This window comes from Emydura macquarii, unplaced genomic scaffold (assembly GCF_026122565.2).
Source record: "Emydura macquarii macquarii isolate MOO-44397 ecotype Brisbane River unplaced genomic scaffold, CSIRO-AGI_Emac_v2 contig_1477, whole genome shotgun sequence".
Taxonomy (NCBI): domain Eukaryota; kingdom Metazoa; phylum Chordata; order Testudines; family Chelidae; genus Emydura; species Emydura macquarii.
The window spans coordinates 26003809-26028881 of record NW_027131614.1 but is presented as its reverse complement, the minus strand read 5'-3'; the positions used below and the strand labels follow the sequence as shown (position 1 = coordinate 26028881).

Here is a 25073-nt window from a genome sequence, read left to right as displayed (position 1 = left end):
GAGCAAATATAAAGCTTGATCTATTTAGGTTCTGTTTGCATACTGAATGCCCTGTTCTGTTGAAGTGGCAGCATATTTGTTTTAAAAAGACTTGTAGCGGACAGAACAGGTGAACTAATGATGGTGCTCTACACAGCCATCCTGGAGATCGGGGATTCAATTCCCAGTATTAGTCTCTTGCTTCCCAGTCTAACAGTAAGGCAAAACTCTCAGCATCTGGATCAGGAAGTATCTTGCCTTGCTCTTTGATAGCCCTCTCCAGCCAAGGAATGGGAGGTACTGTCATACCATAAGCATGGGCCCTCGCACCCATTCTCAGCCATCAAGATAGTGAATGGCTATTCTGAAGGGTATAAAGTTTTGAAAAATCTCTTGTGAGAAAAAGCAGCAGGATAGAGTTTTGAGGGACACCAGGCTGTATTTGAGGGCATGCACTTTTGCAATTTAGGGGACAATGTGTGATCCAAGTAGTGTGTAAACAAAGCCAGAAGAGTGCCTTATTTTCCAAATATTGTATGATCCCAACTGTTGGGTGCTTCTGAGATGGTCCCAACACCTCTAGTGAATTGCATTGTAAAGCAGATTGTTACATAGCCTGACAAGAACAAGTTGAGTGCAGTGCCTTGACTGGAAGGCAGATCAAGAAGCTTAAATGAATAAGGAAGCAAATGTAACTGCATTCCACTTTCAGGCACCTTCTTGAGCACCTTTCTTATAACAAGGAGATTATGAATTAGTCAGAGGAGAGTTTTATAGACAAAGGACTGTGATGGGATGTATGGAGCAGACAAAAGTAGTACATTACTTTTTAATGGGCTATTTAACCAACTTTAAGGAAAAATTAAGGTTTGTATTTGAATATAGTATTGAGACCAGACATGGAATTTTTCTGGCCTGGTAATATGTAACTTCAGTGCATTGTGCACTTATTCGTGAATTTTGTACTTGAAAAAAACAAGCAGTTGCACATATTAAATAAGTAATTATGCATGAAACACATGCAGTGCCTATTTTCTATATGCTACTTTGGAGGCTTAGAAATATGTGTCCTCAGTGTCCATCACAATTATGTGACTGTCCCCTCCACTTCACCAATGCTTCATAAGCTCTTTTCCACCTTACTTTAAACTGCCACTTAGGTATAAAATGCTGTCTCTCTCATCCACAAGGCAAGTCTTGTCCTCCTCAAGACCCATCTGTAGCATGATGCCTGTGGTAAAACTGCCAGCTGGTTTTGACGAGGTGGGCTGGCCTGTAGAGATTCATTAGTCTCTCCTTTTGTTTAAAAATAACACATCTTGTCTATTGAACCTCATGAGCCTATTACTGTTATCCTGCCTTGCATTGCAAAGAGGTGTATGTTGCAGACATTTTTTCTTCATTTAACTTGTGAGCTCTCTGAGACAAAGGAATGTCATCTTATATGTTTGTAGAGTAGTTCAGGTCCAGGGTGTGTCTGACTGCGTACATGGGCCTTATGACCGACTGGTAGAACACTGTGTTTGTCCTGATAGATAAAAAGTCCTGATCATCACGTTGGGGAGGTCTGCATGACTATCCCTTTTTACCAGATTTGGTAGTAACAGTCATCCTACTGGGAATTTTGTGGAGCTATAGGGCATCCTGTACACTACAATGTACTTGTGGTGATTTTGTCCTGGGACTCAGGCAATATGTGCATATGGTCATACAGTTCTGTCTTTGGAATGAGTCCTCTCTTGCACTGGAGATTGGTTGTGGGGAACATAGACACTGCTCCTTTCCTGACAACTTTGTTACGCGATGTGATAGCAAAAGTAAAATGAGTTAAGCCTGGCACGTTATCTAATCCAATCTCTGATACAAGTAATGTCAGGTGTTGCACCTGTGGTTGAAAGGTGTTGGTTTCAATATTGTCCACCTTCCTTATAAGCAATACGAGTTGCAATCTGACTCCTGCTACCCTGTCCTGCAAAGTTTCAGGTCTGAGAAAAGGGACAGGAATTAATTTCCTGTTCAAGGCTTTTTGTCAGAGGGTTGGTCTTACCTACTCTTTCTCCTTTTCTTATTTATAACGAAAGTAGGAAGGTTGTGATGTGTTTAGACTACCAACCATTGGGGCTGTTTGTTTCCCTGGGCTGCCAAATGTCCTGTGGGAATTTGCACTCCATGTCCATGGCAACTGCTTGATGCAGGATTCATAGATTCCAAGGCCAGAAGGGACCACTGTGATCATCTAGTTTGACCTTCTCTATAGCACTGGCCATAGAACTTCTCCAAAATAACTCCTAGAACAGATGTTTTATAAAAGTAGCTAATCTTGATTTAATAATTCAGTGATGGAGAATCCACCATGGCCCTTGTTTAACTGTTCCAATAGTTAATTACTCTCACCATTAAAAATGTAGGCCTTATTTCCAGTCTGACTTTGTCTAGTTTCAACTTGCAGCACTTTGATCGTGTTTTACCTTTCTCTGCTAGAAGAGAAGAGCCCATTATTTAATATGTTCACCATGTAGATACTTAGACTGCAATCAAGTTACCCCCTCATTTTCTCTTTGTTAAGCTAAATAGTTTGAGCTCTTTAAGGCCACTGCGATAAGGCATGTTACAAGGAGGAGGGAGAAATATTTTTCTCGTTATCCTCTGAGGATAGGACAAGAGGCTTAAATTGCAGCAAGGGTGATTTAGGATGTTAGGAAGAATTTCCTGTCAGAGTAGTTAAGCACTGGAATAAAATGCCTAGGGAGGTTGTGGAATCTACATCATTGGAGATTTTTAAGAACAGTTTGAACAGTCATCTGTCGGGGTGGTCTAGATAATGCTTGGTTCCGCCTTGAGTGCAGGGGTACAGGACTAGCAGACCTTTTGATGTCCCTTCCAGTCCTACAATTCTGTGTTTTCTCATTCTTTAATCATTCTCGTGGCTGTTTTTTGAACCTTCTCCAATTTATCAACATGCTTCTTGAATTGTGGAAATCAGAACTGGACAATAGTATTCTAGCAGTGGTCACACCAGAGCCAAATATAGAGGTAAAACAAGCTCTCTATTCCTACTAGAGATTCCCATGTCTATGCATCCAAGGATCGCATTAGCCCTTTTGGCCACATTGGGAGCTCATGTTCAGCTGATTACCCACTATGACCCCCAAATCTTTTTCAGTCATTGCTTCCAAGGATAGAGTCCCTCATCGTGTGACTATGGCCTACATTTTTTGTTCCTAGATGTATACATTTACATTTAGTTGTATTCAGATGCATATATTTTTGTTCGCACCCAGCTTACCAAGTGATCCAAATCGCTATGTATCAGTGACCTGTCCTCTTCATCATATACTACTCCCTCAATTTGTGCCCTCTGCATACTTTTTCTGTGATGATTTTATCTTTTCTTCCATGTCATTAATAAAAATGTTAAATAGTGTAGGGCCAAGAACCATTCCCTGCAGAACCCCAGTAGAAACACAGCTATTCAATGGTGATTCTCCATTTGCAATTAGATTTTGAGATCTTTCAGTTAGCTAGCTTTTAATCCACTTAATGTGTGCCATGTTAATTTTATATCTTTCTAGTTGTTTAATCAGAATATTACCTGGTACCATGTCAAATGCCTTAGAGAAGCCTAAGAATATTGAATCGATACTATTATCTTTATCAACCAAACTTATAGTTTCATCAAAAAGATGTTATTTTGACAGGATCCATTTTCCATAAACACATGTTGATTGGGATTAATTATATATCCTCCTTTTATTAATTGAGTCCTCTATCAGTTGCGCCATTATTTTGCTCAAGATAGATGTCAGACTGCCAGGCATATAATTTCCTACGTTATCCTTTTTTAATATTAGCACAACATTTTCTTTCTTCCAGTTTTCTGGAACTTGCCTGGTATTCCAAGATTTATTGAAAATCAACATTAACAGGCCAGTGAGCTCCTTTGCCAACTTCTTTAAAACTTACAAATAAAAGTTATCTGGACTTGCTGATTTTAAAATGTCTAATTTGAGTGGCTGCTCTTTAACATCCTCCTGAGTACCAGTGGAATGGCAAGCGTATTATAAGATATGACTGCATCATCTGCTTTTTCCCAAATACGGAACAGAAATATGTATTGAACACTTCTGCCTTTTCTGCGTTGTTATTGATATTTCCACCATTTCTATCTAGTAATGGATCAATACCATTGTTAGGAAACAAATACAATCATTATAGCTGGTAGCCTATGTGTGATAGTAAGCATTTTTTGCAATCCAAAAAAGTGTGTGTGTTTCTGAGTATCCACAGTTCTGTTGTTATGAAGATTGGGGGTCTCTAAGAGCTGCTGCTCAATTTGAGTGTGGTAGTACAGTGACTCTGGAGGCCTGTTGTTTAACTTGGACTTGAAGGCACAGGAAATGGCAGCAATATTGCAGAGCCACTGGTTAATTCTGGCTAAATCATATTTTCCACTTACATACTGAAAGGTATCGTTGCATATTGTGGGTATATATTAATATGTAGGTAAACCCCTATTTCCCTTTCATCTATATTTGGTTAAATGTTGAACTTAATTTTTAAGTAGGAAAAAGGAACATGTTTTTCATGAAAATTTTTACAGAACATTTTCTGGTCAGATTTTATCCAAAATACCCTTTTCCACAGCCTCATGGTAGAGTATTTGTAATAGTGAGTCCCCTTCTGGTTGGGTGTGTCTGCAGTCTATAAACAGCCCTGGCCTTGGTTTCAGGTTTTACCCCCAGGGCTTCCTCCCTGCAGGCAATAGTTTTGCCCTCTCTGGGCCCTTCTGGCCCCAACTCTGCAGCTGCGCCACTAAGTAGTTCAGATCCCCTTCTGATCCCCATTGTAAGCCACTTCCCCAGTGGCCTATGTGGGGGACCGGGACTGCCCACTACTTCAGGTCCCAGCCCAGGGTCTCTAAAAATAGCAGCCATGTGCTGCCATGTCCCTTTAACAAAACTGCTTTCGGTTGCCTGGGCCACTTCCCCATGGCCCCAGCCTTCACCAAAGCTTCACCCTTACCTCAGGGCTCTTTTATGTTCAGGCCCAGCAGCCAGCCAGGAGCTCCCCTGTTCCCTGCCAGCATTGAGCTGTCTGTAGTGCTGCACTTCCCTTTCTCCAGCCAGGAGCACCATCAGAATTCCTCTGGGTCCAGCAAAGAACTGAGCCTGGGCTTCATGCAGCCACTTTTATATTAGCCTGCAAAGCTCTGATTGGCTAGTCGCTTGCCGCCTCCTCCTGGTTGGCTGCTTTCCTGCACAGTCTCTCTAGGCTGCCTGGGAAACTTAGCACCACTGCTTCTTTCCTGGGATGGGTGTGGCAGGACCCTGAGGCCTCCAGCAGTATTTTATGTCCCTACATATTTACAAAAATTGTGGCTGTCCCCACTGAGACCCTTACTTGTGTATAATTTAAGATACATTTTTAAAGAAAAAGATTTTCAGCTTGTAGTATTACCTCAAACTGCTTGCTTCTCACCAGCATTAAGTACTTTCAAAATCAATGTTATACCAAAATAAAGAGAGAAAAAAATGTATTTTCTCACAGCTCCCTGTCCTCTTGCATGTAATTCCTTTTAAATACCTTTGGGGAATTCTATAAATTATAGGCTTGTTTTTCCCCCAAGAAAAAAAAAATAAAAGCACAAAAGGAGTGTAATAGTGGTTCATAAAAACTGTATAATTACATGACAATGCACTTAATTTAGAACTAGTAATAGAAAAGCCTTTCCTTTTAAAGCTGTGTTCTTTTTTAGTAATGTAAGATACCATTGTATGATCTGACAATGTATTACTTTCTGAGTTAATAGTGCTCAGACATATAATTTTATATTTAAGAAATATATGTGGTACTTTACAGCAGCTATATTGAAGTAATAGTTAATGGTTTTGTAAATAAATGGGAGAAAGTATTGATTTTAGGGGAAAAATAATGGATCGGTCAATTCAGTGCCTCCTCATGTAACAGCAGCCGTGTGGGGCAGAATGCAATCATGAATATTGCTGTGTCCCTACTGAAGTGCCTACATTCACATTCTAGGAGAACTACAAAAGATGTCACCACATTTTATTGCCATGCAGATTCTGCAGTGGGAACCATCAACAAAGGAGTTAAACTAGACCTTGATAGAAAATTTCTAGTCAGTTAAGTTTTGTGTTACTGTTTGGCATTTCCATGTCTTGTTATGAAAACAGCCACTGGGGCACGACAATCTTTTTCTTAAATAAAAAAAATTACTCTTAAAGTTTCTGGTTTCAATTCTTCATAAAAGAATTGTGTTTTAGACTTACCGCCACCATTGTGCTTACTTAGACAAAACAGGAATTCAAAGCCCAACAGAAAAAATATAAAGCTTTCAAGAAAGTTTGGTGTTCCAGCTCATTAACACACCATCTCTGTTGGACAACATTTCTTAAAGACCATAAAAATTAATAGTGTATTTAAAAAGTGGCATGTTTCTCCAAATTCTAATTTATCTCTAGCTCTTAATTGTTCTGTCTTTTTGGACAGGATATAGAAGTAAATGCTCCCTTTGGCTTTGGAAATTTAGATTCTTCTTATGCGTTTTAATTCAGGTACAAATGTATCCTCTGAGATATGTAATACACACACAGGTTTAGATGCATGATGCGTGATCCACCGCCTAACAACTTGGGACAGAAGGCTTCTTGGTCCTCTTTCACTTGGCTGTTATATTGACAAGAGGATTAAAAACATAAATTTCTGACAATTTTTTGTTTGGAACTGAAATATTAGTGAGGAGAGTGGGGAGAAGAGGGCATGAGAAAGGTGTTTTATTTTTTCTAGCAGTTGGACTCTTCCTTATTCCTCTTTTGCTCCATTGAAATGGAGGAAAGTTCAGTGTTCTAAAGCAAGACACTACTTATTTGTCCTGCTGCAATCCTTGAATCCATTTCCTTATTGCTCTGTGAAGTGACTTGGGCTGGTTGGAATATAAGAATTCTGTTTCACAAAAGTTTTAAGGTTTTGTTATATTTTTTCATTCTGATGCAGAATGAAACTGAGACCTTCTGAAATTTTGTATTTTATATTTAAAAAAAAAAAAAAAAAAAAAACAAAAAAAAACCCAAAACCAAAATGGAAGAGGGAATCCAGAATAGCAATAGGCCACTGATTCAGGCAGAATGTGGGACACCCAGGTTTAGGTCCTTATCTGGTCTGTCTGATTCAGACCTGGGACTTGAACCTACATCTCCTACATCTTATGGGAGTGCCTGAACCACTAGGCTATTGGCTCTTTCTCTTAACCTTCCTGATGCAACTGTCATCAAAACTGAATTTGGGGTTTTAAGAGGGGTGCTGTGCATGATTCAGAGTGGGGACTTGGCTCTCCCACATCTCAGGTGAATACCCTAACCACCTGTCTATTCAGGGGCACATTCTCTCTCCCCGATCAAAACCAGACAATCTTTCCCAACTAAATCTTTGTCGAAATGAATATGCTTCTGCAAAAAGTTTCAATGTCAGCAAATCTGCAAATACTAAAAATGTATTAAAGTTCCCAGCTAGTAATAGGAATGACTGACGAGGTCATCCTGTCCTTTTCCTTGACGGTATAGGATTGTTTCCAACAGTACATGCTTTGTCCAACTAAATATTTGCATGAGACAGTATCATATAGAATATAAATATAATAAATCTGTGTGCTCACTGTTCTCTAATGTGATTTTCATCAAAGCAAGACTAAATCTTAACAGACATATTTAATTTGTAAATGCTTTTTACTTAATGCCCATAGTTATTTTCCTTCTAGAAACTGAATACCACACACCTTGAAGTCAAATAGGAGTGTTGCCATGGTCTTTAATAGATTCAAATATCAGATGCAGTGATTTTATTTCCCTGTAATAATTGATCCATTATCTTCCTAGATACAGAAGTTAGATTAGGGTAATTGTCAGGATCATTCTTATTTCCTGTTTGGAAATCTGTGTAGCATTTACTTTTCTCCAGTGTTTCAGCATAATTAGATTCAATGGTTAGAATTAGATCCATTCAATCTTGAAATAAGATGCAGTTACCTAATAATGAGGGTATTAAACTTTTGAATAGCTTACCAAGGGAGGTGGTAGAGTTACCAGTTCTTGGGGTCTTTAAGACATGTTTTTATATATCTTTTTAAAAGATTGCTTTAATGCAAATTCTGGGGGGGGGGGGGAAATATCCATGGTCAGGTTGGGTGGTTGTAGTGTTCTGTCCTAGCCCTAGAGTCTGTGAATCCTGTTTATTCCCTCGCTTCGTGGTCCATGGAGAGAATAGGAAGCTATGCATGCCCTCGTCATGCTCTTAACACTTTCAGATCTGTATTAAGACTCTAAGACTATATTAAGATTATTAATGACTATGAACAAATCTCATGCTTCTGGGCTTCAGCCAGATGGCCGCTGGGGTCAGCAAGAATATTTTTTTCCACTGATGAACGATTGGCCAGCTATATTTTGGTGTGTGTGGTGGTTGGGTGTTTTTTGTTTTTTTTCTTTTTGCCTTCCTCTGAATTATCATGGAGGGCCACAGTTGGAGATGGGATACCAGACTTGGTGGATCAGTGTTCTGAAGTAATATAAAGAATCCTCTTTCTTAGATGGTTGGCTGGTGTATCTTGACCACATGCTCAGGGTCTAAAGCTGATTGGCAGATTTGTGGTCAGGAATAAATTTTCCTGCAGGTCAGATTGGCAGAAACCTTGGACATTTTTGCCTTTCTCTGCAATATGCAGCACAGATCACCTGCTAGGAACACTTGAGCATCTCTCTCTTATCAATTTCCTGCCATTCCAGGGATCTCAGGCATAGGTGGTGCCTCAATCTTCCCTGTTTTCTGCCTGTGCACACAGCAGTTTAGTGTCTGAGGATTGCAATGCTTTAGTCTATCAAAGTTTACGGGGCTCAGTAAGGGGTTTGTGGGTGAAATTTAATGGCTTGTGATTATACAAAGGTCAGAGTAGATAATCTAATGATCCCTTCGGGCCTTGAACTTTACGAAAGCTATGAAATCTTGTGTATAACTTTTCAATAGTTTCTGAGGCACAGTAAATTTGTTAGCTCATTTCCTTTATGCTATAGGTTTTGTGTCATTAGACCAGATGATTTGTACATTGTATGTTCAAATTTTTCAAGTGTTCTATTATCTGTTCTTTTTCAATAGTTAGTTTCACAAGATCTTGCTTCTTTTTTAAGTGTTCAGTATTCTCTATTTTTCTTCTTGAATACGGATTTAAAAAGAAGTCGAAAATGTCAGCTATTTTTTACTTCTTATTAGTTTAGCCTCTCTTATTCACTTTAACCTCTTTGGTTATCATTAACTCACTTATCTTTTCTGCCATCCTTCTTTTCCTTTGAAGCTTTAACCGATTGAGTCTGTTCTTCCTTTTCCATTCCCAGTACAGATTTTCTTTAACCTCAAACTTTTGAGCATATGTTATAAAGTCACAGTAGCTGGCCAACTCTTGTGTTCTTTTTCAGAGGAAATTTTGACTGCTGTGCCTTAATTATTTTGGGCCGGCTCCTCAGTTTATGTGAATCGGTGTAGGAGCTATGCTGATCAACACCAGCTAAGGATCTGACCCACTATCTCTTGGGATTCTACAGCCTTTAACTATGTCAGTGGACTTTAATGTTTAATCATACTGTACTTTAGTAGATTTCTCAAACTCCCAAAATTTGCTTACCTGAAATCTTTTACTCCTGCATCATGTCATTCCATTCCTTAATAAACTGAGTCTAGTTAGTAGTAGTAGGCTTCCTTATTGTTCTTTCAGTCTCAAACAGTTCCTTCAGATTAGTTTAAAAAAAAAAAAAAAAGTAGATCATGGGCATCTTCTCCTCTAGTTGGAGTTGTTTCACTTTTTGGATCATTAAATTGTTTTCTGAGTAATTTAGGGCCTGTTTGTTTAATATCCGTTCCAGTTATATATTTTTTTTCCCAACAGATATTTGTTAAAATCTCCCATGGGCATTGGAACCTAAGAAGCTAGTTCAGGAATTTTTTATTCTCTCTCTCTCCTTGTAGTCTATAAGTGATATCATTTCTGCTTTGTTTTTCATTCCTTGCATCTTTACCCAAAGAATTTCTGCACCATGTATTTCATTATTTAAACGTATCTCCGTAGTAACATGTAGAAACTAAATTCTCACCTTCTTTATCAGTTCCTCTTTCTTGGATGTAGATCATCTTCTCTATTTGGAATCTCTACTTTGGTTCATGCTAGACTCTTGAGGTTATCAAAGTCATGCAAGGCTCAAACTTTGATCCCCTTATGCATAGGGTGTAGGAGCTTTTCAGCAACAGTATGTTAAGCTTTGGAGCAGGAAAGAAAGTAGCATATTACTTGCCAGCAGTTGCTTCTATTGTTTTGACTGTGAGGGGAAATGCCATTGCTGTGTTCAGCCAAAAAAGTTAAGCAGCCTAAGGTCCCAACCCTGCAAGGAGAATGATTTAGGCAGACGCCTGTGTCATCACCAAGCCCTATTTAAGTCACTGGGGGTCCTATACAATTTTCCTTGCAGGATTGAAGCACCCTGCTCCCAGAATCCATCTTGTTCAGTTTTCCTGTTTTCACTATTTTGAACGTTAAAACATACTCTTCCTTAGTCTGTAAAACAGAATATTATGGGGTAGGGCATCAGCTGTGAAACGATTAAATTAGTAAAATTGTGCTGGCGAGTGATAGCAGCATTAGTTGTAAATCAGAAAACAACTGGGTATATATGGCTAAATATTATTAAATGCGGCTGTGACATCTGCTCCCTTCTCTCGATTTTGGGCGGGGGAGGGCACTTGGAATTACATTCATAGTTGAAATTAGTGTTCCGGCATGCTGAGAAGTGTGCCACTTTGCACCAGCAGATGACAGAGAAAGCAGTCAAATGTTTATCTCTTAGCAACCTCAAAGGATGTATATTGAGCACTAGGTACCTTTGAACTGAGTAAATTGGCTCCTACTAAACCCGTTTCTGTCTGGTGTTTTTATCTTTTATTTATTTATTTATTTATTTATTAATTTTCCTGTAACAAAATAAATAAATAATTATAGATGCAATGCTACCTCTTATGCATTTTATTTATTGATTTGCCTAATTAATAAACTACTATCTACAATATTTCAACATGCACCCATGAAATGAGACGAAAATAAATGTCTATTATACAATAAAGAGAGACTCAATACTAGAATTGTTTTTAATCACTTATTGCAGATGAGGTAGTTAAAATAATATTTTCACAATAACTGTTTTACATATGTAGAAAGTAAAAAAAAAATTACTATTTTAGCACATTTCCACCATTTTCACCCTTCTGATGCCTGTAAAATTACATTTACATGATCTTTCTTGGTTTTGTTTTTATTGATAATGGTATACTAGGTTTTTTGTTTTTTTCTCTTTTAATGTTTTTGTTAAGGAAACTTTTTTTCTCTGCCCTTCTGTCAGCAAGTAGGGTGTATTAGATGGCATGGGAACTAGGTTTCTTCAGCACAGAGAAATATGCTAAAGTTACTGCCTTCATTATATTTAATTAATTTGTTTCTGTACTGTATTCCAGGAAGACAAACAAGTACAATAATGATCAGGATTTTTGGTTGTGTACAACAACTCTAGGCATATTAGGGCCAAGATAGATGGCTGTGATTAAACCACATCAATCGGTTATAAATGGAGTGATCATCAGTAATACTGATGATTTTTGAAGTAGGCACATGGATGCTGGATTAGGCCACTTGCATTTACAATAGTGACTATAATGAAAATGCTCTTTTAATACTAGTAGTTGATTTCCTTTGTTATTCCCACTTCTTATCCCTCCCCATTCCCCTTAATTGGAACTCTATTCTTATGTAATCTTAGTTGATGCTATTTCTGACAGTGTCTTCTGCTACCATCGGCTTATTTTCTAGATGGGAAGTGATGGAGTTTTGCGCCTCAGTAGTTCCGCTCTAAATAATGAATTCTTTGCATATGCAGCACAAGGGTGGAAACAACGATTGGCAGAAGGTAATTCTCTACTTGTTTTCAGATTTACCAAATATTAATTTTGATGAGGGATGCCTTTGTTTCTTAGCCAAAATAAAAAAGTAGATTTGAGAAACGTTTTTAGAATGGAAAATGCAATACAACAGAAATTCAGCAACAGTAATTGCTGATTCAGTTTTGAATTTATTCTAGAGAACTCTTTTCAATTAATAATTTTATAGCTTGCTATGGCAGCTTATTTGGGCAGTTTAAAAAAAACCAACGAAATAAGCATTTTCATCACTGTCAGCTTTGGAAACATAAATGCATGTGACTAAATCCCACTAGTATACTTTGGAAATACCAAAGTTATATGCTGATTGCAATCTTGCAGGTCACACTCACTTTTGTTTTGCATTGAATCACTGTTTTGATGGCTATAACAAAGGACAGTATATCAGTGTATCTTTGTGTAAAATATAACGCTCCCATATTAGAGTAAACCTTGACTACTTTTATTCAGTATGTTAGTATTTGTTTTTTAGGAGAATTTACTCCAGAAATGCAACTGCGCATCAGACAAGAGATTGAAAAGGAAAAGAAAACAGAACCTTGGAAAGAGAGGTTCTTTGAAAGATTTTATGGTGAAAAGTAAGTATGGACCAAAAACACTTAGTTACATTTTCTTTTAGAAGGAAATGAAAATATTGTTCTGTGCGTCACATAGTTCGTCACATATGTTGTAAAACTTAATAAACCAGTGTAGTTCCCCAGTATAATAAATTGTGAGTAAAATTATAGTGGCATGTCAGCATTTACATTAAAAATACTTTTTATGGGATTCAGAACTCAACCAGAAAAATTCATTCCGGGCAGAATTTAAGATGCGGGATTGGAACGTAGGAATAATTTTTATTTTAAATGGATTATAGCAGGCCAATTTTTGCTTGAAATTATAAACAAGCTTTTACACAACCTAAGACCAATAGAAATGTTTCTCTGACATTTTTAAAAAGTCAGGTAAAAAAAATAAGTCTCCTAAGGTCTTTCTGACTCGCTCATTCCAGCATTGTGCTAATGCACACAACCTGGAGGTGAAATTGACTAGAGAATAACCTCACAAAAGTAAAACTGAGTAGTCTAATTTTATTTTCTGAGATGAGCTACAAAAAGGAAAGAAATATCATAAGAGGGGTAAAGTGAATTAGATGTATCAGTCCAGATGCTCAGCTGGTGTAAGTCATCATAGCGCTGATGTCAGTACAGCTATCCCAGTTTACATCAGTTGAAGATCTGGCCCTTAAGTTCTTTCCATTTTAAAAATCTAATATAGGTAAGGAAATTAGTTAAATGTTTTTTTAAACCTGAGAATGTCCTTTTAATTGGCTTTAAGAATGTCAGTCCAGCTGTCTTTGAGTTATATAGGTGTTAAGATATTATATTGCATTTTTTGTTTTTTACGTTATTTTTAGTGCACACGTAACCTTTAAGTGGCTTCAGTTTATAACTTAGAATACATCCTGTGTAAAATTTGTGTGGATAATATATGTGCTTAATAGAAAAGGCCCAGAGGAGCCATTATGATATGTGGGAATGTTTATATTTTATTTATTTTAAAACAGCTTTTGTTTACTTAAGCAATCAAGGATATTCAAAGACCAAAACCTACATATATACATAAAGTCAGGATTATGACAGTAACTGAAGTGTTGTGCCTGGACATTGCAGTATATATACTACCTTACACAATCCATTGATTTCACACCAGTGCAATATTTAGGCAAAACAAGGCAGTGGATTAAAGGACTGAATTTAAAGTTTAACTTTGTTTCGTTGCTAACAGCTTTCTCACAACATGAGCATTATTTGAACATCATTTTTAATCTGTTAACATACTGTGATTCCTTAGTGTAACAGAGAGCTGCTCTTTTTAATCAAGTGGCAAAGCATTTTCCTTGAAAGCCTGGAGACCTGGATATAGTCCAACTATAGACCTCTTCATGTAAATATATGTATTAGCTAGCCATTTGTTTAGGAGTGTAATGGCCTTTAATTATGCATGTTAGTACAAAAATCAGAGTTACAGAACTCTGCACTAAGGGGGAGAGGGCTGTTTTGAAGGGTTGCCTTGGGACTTTCTACTGCAATTAGAAGCTTAAGCACAAACTAAGCAAAATGCTTAGCTTATTTTAAGGGAGACTGTGTTCCAAATGCATTGATGAGTAACATGTCCATAGGGGGTAGTATTAATTATTTTTAAAGGAACCAGCAATCCTGCCTTGCTAGCTGAAGGTTGAATGCCACAATGGCCAACAGGTAAAAGTTCAGTCTGCAAAGACAGTGACACATGGTAGTTGTGACCATAGGTTTTTGACATCCAGATACTAATTCAGGGTGTTATAATACTCACAGTTCCTTCTGACCATTGAACTGAACCTGTTTTTCTTCATGTTTGTTGTCTGGCTACTCTGTTGCATCTGCTATTTCACCCCTCCAAGTCGCTCTACTGCTTGACCTGTCTCACGTGTTGTTTTCTTGGTGGACTGCTGTTTGTCTGGCAACTTCTTTAGTAGCATTCAGTTTACTTATTGCTTGCCACCTTGTTTTGACTTTGATTTTTTAAATTTGTTTCAAATATTGTTTGGATTGTGTGCTTTCAAATGCTTTGATTCCATTGAAATGGAAACCCTTGATTCTCTGATTCCTCATGAGCTATTTGGCCACAAACTGGATTTTACCTTGGGATCTGACTGATTTTCCTCTACAGTCAGTTTGGTGATTTTGTTACGGCCTTAGCTGAGTTAACCACTTATAAATATTCCATTTACCTGGCTCTCAAGTTTCATCATTACCTAGAGATGAACCTTTAATAAATTGAGAACCTTTGGGATAACCCAGTTTAAACCTGCTTTGAATTCAAAGCTTTAGATGATACCCCAGAGCCCTTCCATCTATTTGTTGGATTCTGTGCATTACACAGTATATAACAAGGTCTCCTTCCTATCATTCACATCCATCCATTTTATTTTCTGTTTTCTCCATGACCATTCTGGTTCTCTGACTTTGAAATAGTAAATCTTTGATCAATACTGGTATACTTAATCATAACCAGATGATGTGTAATTCCAGGTATAGAACTGTTTGCATTTTTAGAAAAACATGGCCTTATCCCATAGTGGCTACCTCTTTTCCTGCTCTGAGATTAATGTGGCTGTGGTGATGCTAACAGGCTGTTATCTCTAGGCATTGGCTTTAAGCTAGTACCCTCTGAATTTTAATAGTGTTTAAAACCCCTTAATTAAATACCAAAATAGTCGCAGTGATTTCTCTTTAATATGGATTACTATATCATTCTCCATGTACCTTTGATGGCTATTTTTAATTTCAAGTCTGGCTATCAGACTTTACCAAATAATTCCATACTTGCCAATTATAAGCACTTTCAGTACAGTAAACACCTTTACCATCGGTCTGATACTTTCCATGTAACTGCAATCTTGGGGTCTGTCTTTTTTTAAAACAATGGAAAGATCAGCCAGTTGTGCCTTAGAACTTGTCTCCACTACATGTCCAGGTAAACGTAAGGTACACAAGTTATATTACGTAAGTAACTTAACATCAAGTAGCCGCATCATCTCCACTACACTATACTATGAATCTTCCGTTGACATAGCTTATGTTTCTCGTTCCGGTGGAGTACTGGAGTCAACAGGAGAGTGCTCTCCTATTGACTGAGTATGTCTTCCTAGACCTGCTCGATTCATGCTGCTGCATCAATAGCTGCGGTCCAACTAAGCACCATAGTGAAGACAAGCCCTTAGGTCCTATGATCTTAAGCCTCTCCTTTGTTGCAAGCTTCTTCCTTCACTGTTCTGTAAGACAGTACTATTTCTGATGTTGGATAAAACTGATTTGTCTTATTATGACTTAAAAGATGTTCCCATGGGCTTAATACCGCCTCCTTTTTATTAGTATCTCTTTCCCTTCATTGAAATTATTAGGATGCCTGTATTTGAGTATCATCTCTGTGCTGATCATATTCAGCTTTCTCTTGCATTTCCCAATTTTTCTGCAGATTTATTTTTCTATATTACTATATTTTTCTATTATATATTGTATTTTTTCCTATATTACTTAATGATTGATAGATATTTTATGTTGAATGCTCCAGAATGTCCTCATATTTAACAGGGCTAAAAACAAGATCTTCTTGCTGACTTTCAGTTGTGCAGTACCTTTTCCCTCTGCCCCCTTCTCTTTTTTGAGACCGTCTTTGCTTCTCCATTCAAGAGACTGAGAGTTCTTTTTGGTTACTGATTTACTGATCGATTATTTTTGTAACATGATTTTTATTGCTGTAGTCAACAATGCCATCTATTCAGTATTTCAAAAGTGTGCTACTAAAAACATTGATTCATTCCATGATTCTTTATCAAGTAATGTTCCTATGGGTGCTCCACTCTAGGTGTATCTACGCCCCCATGCTGCTGATTGGGAAACTTTGGTAACAGTCCGTCCCACCCACGCATGGGCTGCTCCCTGCCTGCCTGGAGGCCAGCCAGTGTGCGCAGGCATTCCCTTCTCAGTTGCTTGTCAACCACCCCGGACTAGAGACTGAGCTCAGAGCGGTCTATTCAAGGATCATTAACTCCCTTTATTTTTTTTAAATTTTAGCTTCCATTGAAGCTTTTTCCTTTACCTTGTTTGTTTTTTGTTGGCCATACCAAAAAAAGAAAGGGTTTGCCTCTCTGGTGGTGGGAGACCTCCCTGGACAAAGGTATCAAGGGTATGCCTGGCTCTCCAGGCTTCAAAAAGTGCCTCAGTTGCAAGGAATCTATCCCAGTGACTGATGAGCATTCGTAGTGCGTTTGTTACCTGGGAGAAAAGCACAGTTCACAAAGGTGTGGTTGGTGCCAAAAACTAAGACCTAAGTCCAGGAAAAACAGAGTGTTAAGGCTCAAACTCCTCCTCCATGGAGTCAGCCCTTCCCTCCCCTCCGCCCTGGTGAGAACTCTCGCTGCAACCTTCTACTTCGAAGGCAGGTGATCCCAAAGAGATGAGCTGCTAACTTAAGGCTGCTAAGAAAAGATCTGAGTCCCCCCACTGTGAACTCCATTCGAGCTGGCTCTATCGGTATCATCGGTACCGATGATGCTGAAGCCGCCTAATGCTGGTACCTAGGCCACATGCAGTATCAAGCTGACAGAACAAGTTGGTCTGCCCAAAGACCCAATGGGCATGGCAAAGAAGTATCAGGACCACAGGGGTATGAAAGGCATAGAAGATCTGCCCTGGGGAGGCTATGTTGGCACAGATGTAGGTACTGGCACCAAACCCGGTGCTCATGGCACCGATGGACCGTATGGCCAGGTCCACATCTCCAACTCCTTTGGTGCCTACATCTTGGTACCGACATTCAGGACTGGTACCGACACTATCTACACTGCTGGATTTCTGGTGCGCGACGGCTCTCACACTCGTCCTTACTCAATACCAATGCCCTGGCACCAAGTTCTCCCAGAGCATTGAACTCGCTGACATCTCGCTGCCATGCACCGCTTTTCTCATAATGGGGGTCGGAAAGTGAACTAGAGGACTTGGGTTCCCACCATTCTTCTTACCCGCCATATGGGACCCAGTCTCACTATAGGACCAGGCACTGATCAAAGACACGCACACAAGGATCGTGACAGACATGTCCTGCATGTATTATATAAACTAACAGGGAAGTACCAGATCTCATTCCCTTTATGTAGAGGCACTAAAACTATGGAACTGGTGCATCTCCCACAACATCCTAATATCAGCAGCTTACCTATCGGGAATACAAAACACGATGGCCAACAGTCTGAGCCGCAAATTGCCACATGACCATGAATGGAACATAGTCAGTAATACTGCACAGTATATTCCGACGATGGGGAGACTGGTATTAGAACTGTTTGCTACTTATCAGAACAAGAAATGTGCACAGTACTGCTCCAGAGTTGGGATTGGATGACACTCCATGGGAGATGCTCTCCTCCTTCCTCGGGACAAGGGCCTTCTATACACCTTTCCCCCATTCCCTCTATTACTGAAGGTTCTGTTGAAAATAAAAAGAGAGAAAGCAAACATCATACTCATTGCTCCCACCTGTTCCAGACAAACGTGGTACCCTTATCTCTCACAGCTGGCATTATGTCCACTGATAACTCTCCCCATCACTCCTTCCTTGCTGTTACAGAATAAGAGATGCACACTTCATCCTATTTTGTGGATTCTGTGACTTTAAGCATGGGTCCTTCATGGTTCCAGGACATAGAGACATCTTGCTTGGAGGAGATACAGGAGTTGCTGTTACACAGTAGAAAGGGAATTACTCATCATTCCTACCTTCAGAAATGGAAAACGTTCCAGATCTGGTTCCAGGCAAGCCTATTGCAGCCACCCTACCAATTGTCTTCAGCGAACTAACAGTCAAGAGTTAGTCTAAGGTTCATCTGGCAGCAATTGCAACCTTCCACCAGCAGGAAGAAGGATACTTAATCTTCTCCCACCTGACTACTAAGAATTTTTGTTAAGGGCATAGAAAACCCCCTCCCACAACCCAGGTTCCTCACTCCCCCAATGGGATCTCAACCTAGTGTTAAAAGGACTGACTAGACCGCCTTTTGAAACCATGGCCACTTGTTCACTAACTCACCTTTCCAATAAAATGGCGTTCCTCATCGCCATCATCTCTGGCAGAAGGATAGGGGAGATAGCAGCTTTGATGGCGCATCCCCCTTTTACTGTGTTCTTCCCAGACACAGTCACACTTAGACCACATCCAAAGTTCATTCCCAAGGTAACTTGTGCATTTCATGTGAATCAGCTTATTCAACTTCCAGTTTTTTATCCCAAATTTCATGAGGATAATAGGGAAGCCATGGTCCATATGCTCAACATGAGAAGAGCCTTGGCCTTCTATCTGGACAGGACAAGGGCTTTCAGGAAATCCCTGAGATGTTTCCTGTCCATTGCAGATAGTTCAAAAGGCAGCAGTCTCAACTCAGAGACTCTAAATCGGTCTCCTGCTGTATTAAGCTATGTTACCAATTGAGTAAGATAGCTCCCCCGTCTTCAGTATGCATGCATTCTATGAGGTCAGTCTCCTTATCCGTTGCCTTCTCCAAGGGTATCCCTATATCAGAAATCTGCACAGCAGGTACCTGGGCATCTGTGCATACCTTTGCAGAACACTATGCCATCCTGGGGGATTTGACTGCAGATGCCAAATTTGGTGCCACAGTACTATCATCTGTATCAGATTCGACTTCGAAGTCCTGGCCTCCTGTAGTGGGCACTGCTTGGGATTCACCTACAGTGGAGCACCCATAGGGACACTACTCGAAGAAGAAGAAGAGGAAGTTATGTTGTGCAGTATTGGCGGTTCTTCGAGATGTTTGTCCCTATGGGTGATCCACAACCCATCCTCTTCCCCTCTACTTCGGAGTTCTGAGTTTGACTTTGTGGTAGAGAAGGAATTTTGTGGCAGAGGAGGGAATGCCTACACATGCTGGCCTGCCTTGTGGCAAGGGGTGAGCAGTGCATGCGTAAGTGGGACGGACTGCTACCAAGGTTCTCCAATCAGCAGCTTGGGGGCACAGACACACCTACAGTGGAGCGCCCATAGGGACACACATCTCGATGAACCATCGTTATTGCACAGGCTGAGAAACTTCCTCTTATTCCACACTTGAGCTGTTAGTGTTGTCCTAAATTAACTTCTTTTTTCCTCTATTACCCGTTGCAAATTATTCAAAACCATTGCTTGCTTAATTTCCTGATATCCTTCATTCTTTTGCACACCACTCACTTATTTATTCAGTTACTTTGTCAGCTCATTAAATAGAGGATTGAGATCAAACTTCTGTTGTTGACATAGGATCCTCAACACCCTCATACCTACCTCCACAGTCTAGCATTTGTGTATTTTTCAGCACTCTGGAGTATCATATTGCTGCTGGTCACCCATGGCCTACTTCAGTAGATTCTGACAACTTTCCAGCTCCATTGTCTTTGCTCAGAAATGAGGCTTCAGAGGACCTTGAAGGATCATGCTCTTTTTATGTTTTCTCTTAGTATATCTTGTTTCTACATTCAGTTGTCATTTTTCAACTTAAACCAATGACTTTTACAATTTGTTTACAATTCTTAGCTGTGTTTGGGGTTTTTTTGTGTGTGTGAAACAATAGAATTATATATAAATTAATATATAGTATTTTAGATAGGAAACGGATTAAAAAAACATCCTAAAATTGAAGTGTAATCGAGGGTCCACACTGACTTTTTGCACTTCCATCACTAAAAATACACAGATTACAAACACATCATTTATTTTGTACTTAAGAACGTTAAAGGTTTTTTTATTATAGAGAAAGCTGATGAGTTGTGTATGCATGGACCTAAATATTTAAAAAAAAAAAAAAAAAAAAAAAAAAGTTTATTATATTAAAAAAAATGCTGCTTTTTTATATGCTGCTGAAACAGAATGGAATAAAAAACATCTAAGCTGGCCACTGATATTTTCATACTTTGTGAAGTAGACTCTTGATTGGAAAACAAATGAGGATGAAATGGGGTTATTTTAATTTTTATTGCAAAAAAAAAAAACAAAAAAAAAAACATGAAATGATTAAAAGTTTCCAAACCAAAGAGAAACACTTGCATTCCTGGAGGCAAGAATGAGTTTATGAAGTGCAGCTATAAGGAAGTGTTGTCTGCTAATTTAGGCAAAAATTATATTAATAGAAATATTTTTCTGAACTATTTTTAAATTTCAAACAAAAACTGTTTTCAATGAATCTAAACAATTCTTCTACAATACTTGAAGTGCTAATATTGCAACATTGTGCTGGCATATGAAAACCAAAAAGTGAAATGGAGTATAAATAAAAGTGAAACTAAGTAGTCTGCTTTTTATGTGCAATTTCAATGAAATGCCAAATGGTTAAATAGTAAAAAATAAATTTGCATTTTTAAAATTCCTGAAGCTTTACTAATCAAAGATAATATTAGTAATACAAGTACTGAAATTTGTTTTCCTAAATATATAAAGCCAGATCCTCAGCTAGTGTTAATTGGCATCACTATGTTGGGTCTACCCCATTATTTTTAATCTGACAATACTCTTTTAATGGCATGTATTCAGTAAAGGCATAGGACAAAAATCAAGTCATTTCTTAATTCTGTCTGTGATTACATAGCATTTTAACTTAAATGGTTTGTATTTAGGTTGGGAATGTCCAGAGAAGACTCTATGAAGCTCACTTCAGCACAGAACAGTGATGAAGATGAGAGTAATTTGCTCTGTGGATCTTCTAGTATCCCTGGTCCTTCTAAACAAACAACCTTTGAGGACCATGAGCAGAAAAGCATGAAAATTCCACCTCTGCCTGAAAGAGATTTCTGTCAGTCTCTTTGTAACGTGGAGCAGGTTCCAGTCAAGGATCTAATGGGGGAATCCGATTCAGAGGATATATTTGTACCTGAAGAATCTGTAATTCAGGAAGAGATTGCTGAGGAGGTTGAGACAAGTATCTGTGAATGCCAAGAGGAGAACCATAAGACAGAACATGAATTTTCTGAGGAGCCAGTAAGCCCAGCTGATACCAATGAAGAAGTGGAAGCAGTGCCACTTGCAGAAAACTCAGCATCCTGCGTTGTGATGAATGATGTAATTGATACTTCATCTCACATTGAAATTAAAGTGGAGTTGAAATCAGAATGTCCTCAGGAAGAAATGTCAGTTGTGATTGATCAGCTGGAGGGCTGCTTATCACCTGCACAAACTGCTTCATCTACCAACTCTGTCAGTGATACAGCAGAGAAGGATTCTGAGTCTACAAAAGAGCTAAGTGCTCCAGAAACACAAAGCTGTGCTCTAGAAGGCTCATTGTTTAGTGATGGAGGCATTGCTGTGGATATGGACCTACAGAGTGACCCTGATGAACAGTTATCTGAAAATGCTTGTATTTCTGAAACTTCGTTTTCCTCTGAAAGCCCAGAGGGACCTTGTATCAGTATTGCATCTCCAGGAGGTGACACACAGTCCACTTCAGAGGAACCCTGTACTCCAGCATCTCTTGAAACAGCTTGTTCATCTGAGGCATCCAGCAGTGAAAATGTTGAAGCTGATAATCACCAAAAGATCATTGAGGATAGCCTTCATACACCGTTAATGTCAGAAATATCTCCAGTGTCCACTTCACCTGTAACCTCAGAAGCATCTCTGACATCAAACTTACCTTTGACATCAGAGGCATCACCAGCTTCTAATTTACCTTTAACATCAGAAACCTCTCCAATGTCTGATTTGCCTTTAACATCAGAAACCTCTTCTGTGTCTTCTGTACTTCTAGCTTCTGAAACATCTATGGCAACCAGTTTACCTTTTCTGTCAGAAACATCTCCACTTTCTAATTCCCCACAGAGTGAAAGACTTATTCTGCAACAAAGGAAATCACCATGTTTATCTGAAGAATCCCTCTCCCCTTTAAAAGAAGAAACTTCATCCATTCCTAAGGCATCTCAGGAGGAAAATCTTGTTGTGCAAGAGAAACAGATTCAGAATACAACTGAAACTATGAAATTGGGTCCACTAGCAAATATACCTGAAAGTTCAGTATTGGAAGAGCCCCAGAGCAAAAATCTTAATCATCAACCATATAAATCACATACTGAAATTGAGAAATCCTACATTGCTTCCATTTCAGAACTCTCTTCTCCAGAAGTGATCAAAATAAAAAATCATAATGTTCAGCAAAGAGCTGAAAAGAAAGGTATGCTCTCACCATTAGAGGTATCTGTCCTATCAGAAGGGACAGTGGGCAAAAGCACTGAACTCCTTCCAGTTAAGCCACATGATAAACTGTATACCTCATCTCTAGAAAAGACTTCATTCTCAGAAGTGTGCAGAAGTAAATCACACAAACAACAAAGCAGTGCACAGAGCCGGCAGGACAGTTCCCATTCTTCAAAGTTATTAGAACCCACAAAATCACCTGAAGTAAGAATTGAAAATAGAGATGCAGAGATCCCAAAGAGGAAGACTGCAGAGCTGCACAGTTTTGGAATCTGTAAAGAAAAGAGAGCTAGAATAGAAGATGATCAATGTAATCGTAATGCTCCATTGACGAGTTCATCCGAGAAAGATCAGCCACCCAGAGAAGAGCCGCGAGTCCCACCCCTCAAGGTAAAGTGATGGTAAAAGCATACTGAGTCAAGGCTAAAGATGAATTATCTCCCTCTTGCTGATTGCTTCTGGTTTTCTTTCTGTGTCTCTTAAATATGTGATGTAGGGAGAGAAAGGTAAGCAATTACCAGTACCTCTCTTTCTGTGTTTCACAGATTTTGAGTTACATCTTTTGTTGCAAAGGTACTTTCATGTGCAGAGAAAGCAATCCAAATATATTTGACTTAAAAATAAATCCATGGAATTTTCTATGTTTCTTACTATATTTGCTAATTCCCTGGTCTACAACGTTTATGATTAAGCAAGGGCTTGTTCTCAGTCTATTTTTCTTTCTAGTTGACTTCCCCAGGGAAGTCAGAATAGTGAACTTGTTACATCAGAGCCAGTTTTGTGACAGTCAGTCAGTGCCTCAGTCCTTCAAAGGGACCCAGACTGAAGCAGAGGGGCACCGTACAGAGTAACAGCCTGTGCTTGCAGATCACTTTGTAGGACTGCAACATACGATGGCTTAAATACAAGATTTCCCTGTAGAGTTAAGAGGAGGCAGAAATGTAGCTGTAAGGAAGAAAGTCTTTATTAGAATACAAATATCTTTGCTAGCAGCAAAGCAAAAACACCAAAATACTGGCTAGATAAATTGCTTTTTATGTGTTTGTCTTTTGTTAAAAAGTTAGTTCCATTTGGAAAGTTCTTCTTTTAACCTGTGAGAACAAAAGTTTTATTTGTATTTATTTTAGTCTGTTTCCTTGTCCCTCTTAGTTTTGTTCATGATGACATTGGCCAGCACTTAATTCTGGTCTACTTAACTCAGACCACTGGCTTTGTAGTATGAGTTCCCAGTTATTCAGAGCTGTCCCCCCTTTCCATTTATTTGTAACTGCTACAATCATTTAACATTGCTAATCTGACCAGGAGGGCAAATACAGTAAATGTTTCAATCACTAGTACTACAGCATGAATTAACCAGTAGTTGATGAGCAAGGGTACAATTGGAAGCTAGCCCACTCTGAATTTAGTGGCACTCTTGTCTTTTTTGGAAAGTCTACAGCCTAATGCATGAAATTCTAACCACTATCTAATTACAAAGAAAAGTAGAGCACTATGGGAAAAAACATTGTCATAATAATTTTTAAAATTAACAGTCAAACAATAGTTACCATTTTATCAGTCTTGATGTTGCAAAGTAGGATTGAAAAAAATCTGCTTCTGAACTGGAAAGCAAAATGTTTCAAAGTAGTATTTTAAAGTAGTAATATCTTTAAGAAATGTGTAAATTTAAGTGTTATTAACTCAACTATTGAACTAACCATCTGTTTTAAAATTAGAGGAGGAACAAAATGATTCAAGAGATTAGTTTTGTCTGTAGGTTGCTAGTTCAAACCCAGTTGAAATATTAGTGACCAAAAATCAACACTATCTGCTGGGTATTCATTGGTATATGTGAAATTAGTTTGATCTCCTTCTATTTCGGAGCTGAGAAGTTTCCACATTACAAAACCACCACCATAACTAGCACTAATTGACAGATTTGGCAGACAGGCCAAGAATTGAATTGCCATGTAGAATGAATTACTCTTTCCCTCCAGGTCAGGATTGATACCCCATGGCAAAACTGTGTGGGGAAAGTTACGCTAACACTGTCTGTGCTGTTCTGTGGAGATGTATAATATTTAAATTACTACATCACTGAAACTTTGAGTTTCACTGCTTTCTAATAGAAAACCCGATTCTTTCAATCCCAAACTGCATCATCAAACTGGTCTCCTGCTGGGGAAAATGGCAGCTTCTACCAATAGAGACAGCCCCACAAACATTGAAGGGAGATACTGAAACACAGCAGCAGGCATTTCTGAAAAATATTTAGGAAAATCATGTTAATACGTATTTTTATTTGATTAGTATTTAGT

The 25073-nt window shown here is 38.7% G+C and overlaps 1 protein-coding gene across 1 annotated transcript in view; it reads left to right on the top strand.

Annotated features, from left to right (window-relative positions):
• The window catches only part of ASXL3 (ASXL transcriptional regulator 3), a 141788-nt gene that overhangs the window by 106663 nt on the left and 10052 nt on the right, over nt 1-25073 (top strand). The window contains exons 10-12 of the mRNA XM_067553821.1: nt 11894-11990; nt 12494-12599; nt 21207-23166. Of these exons, the coding sequence (XP_067409922.1) occupies nt 11894-11990; nt 12494-12599; nt 21207-23166 (2163 nt within the window). The remainder of the gene's footprint in view (nt 1-11893; nt 11991-12493; nt 12600-21206; nt 23167-25073) is intronic.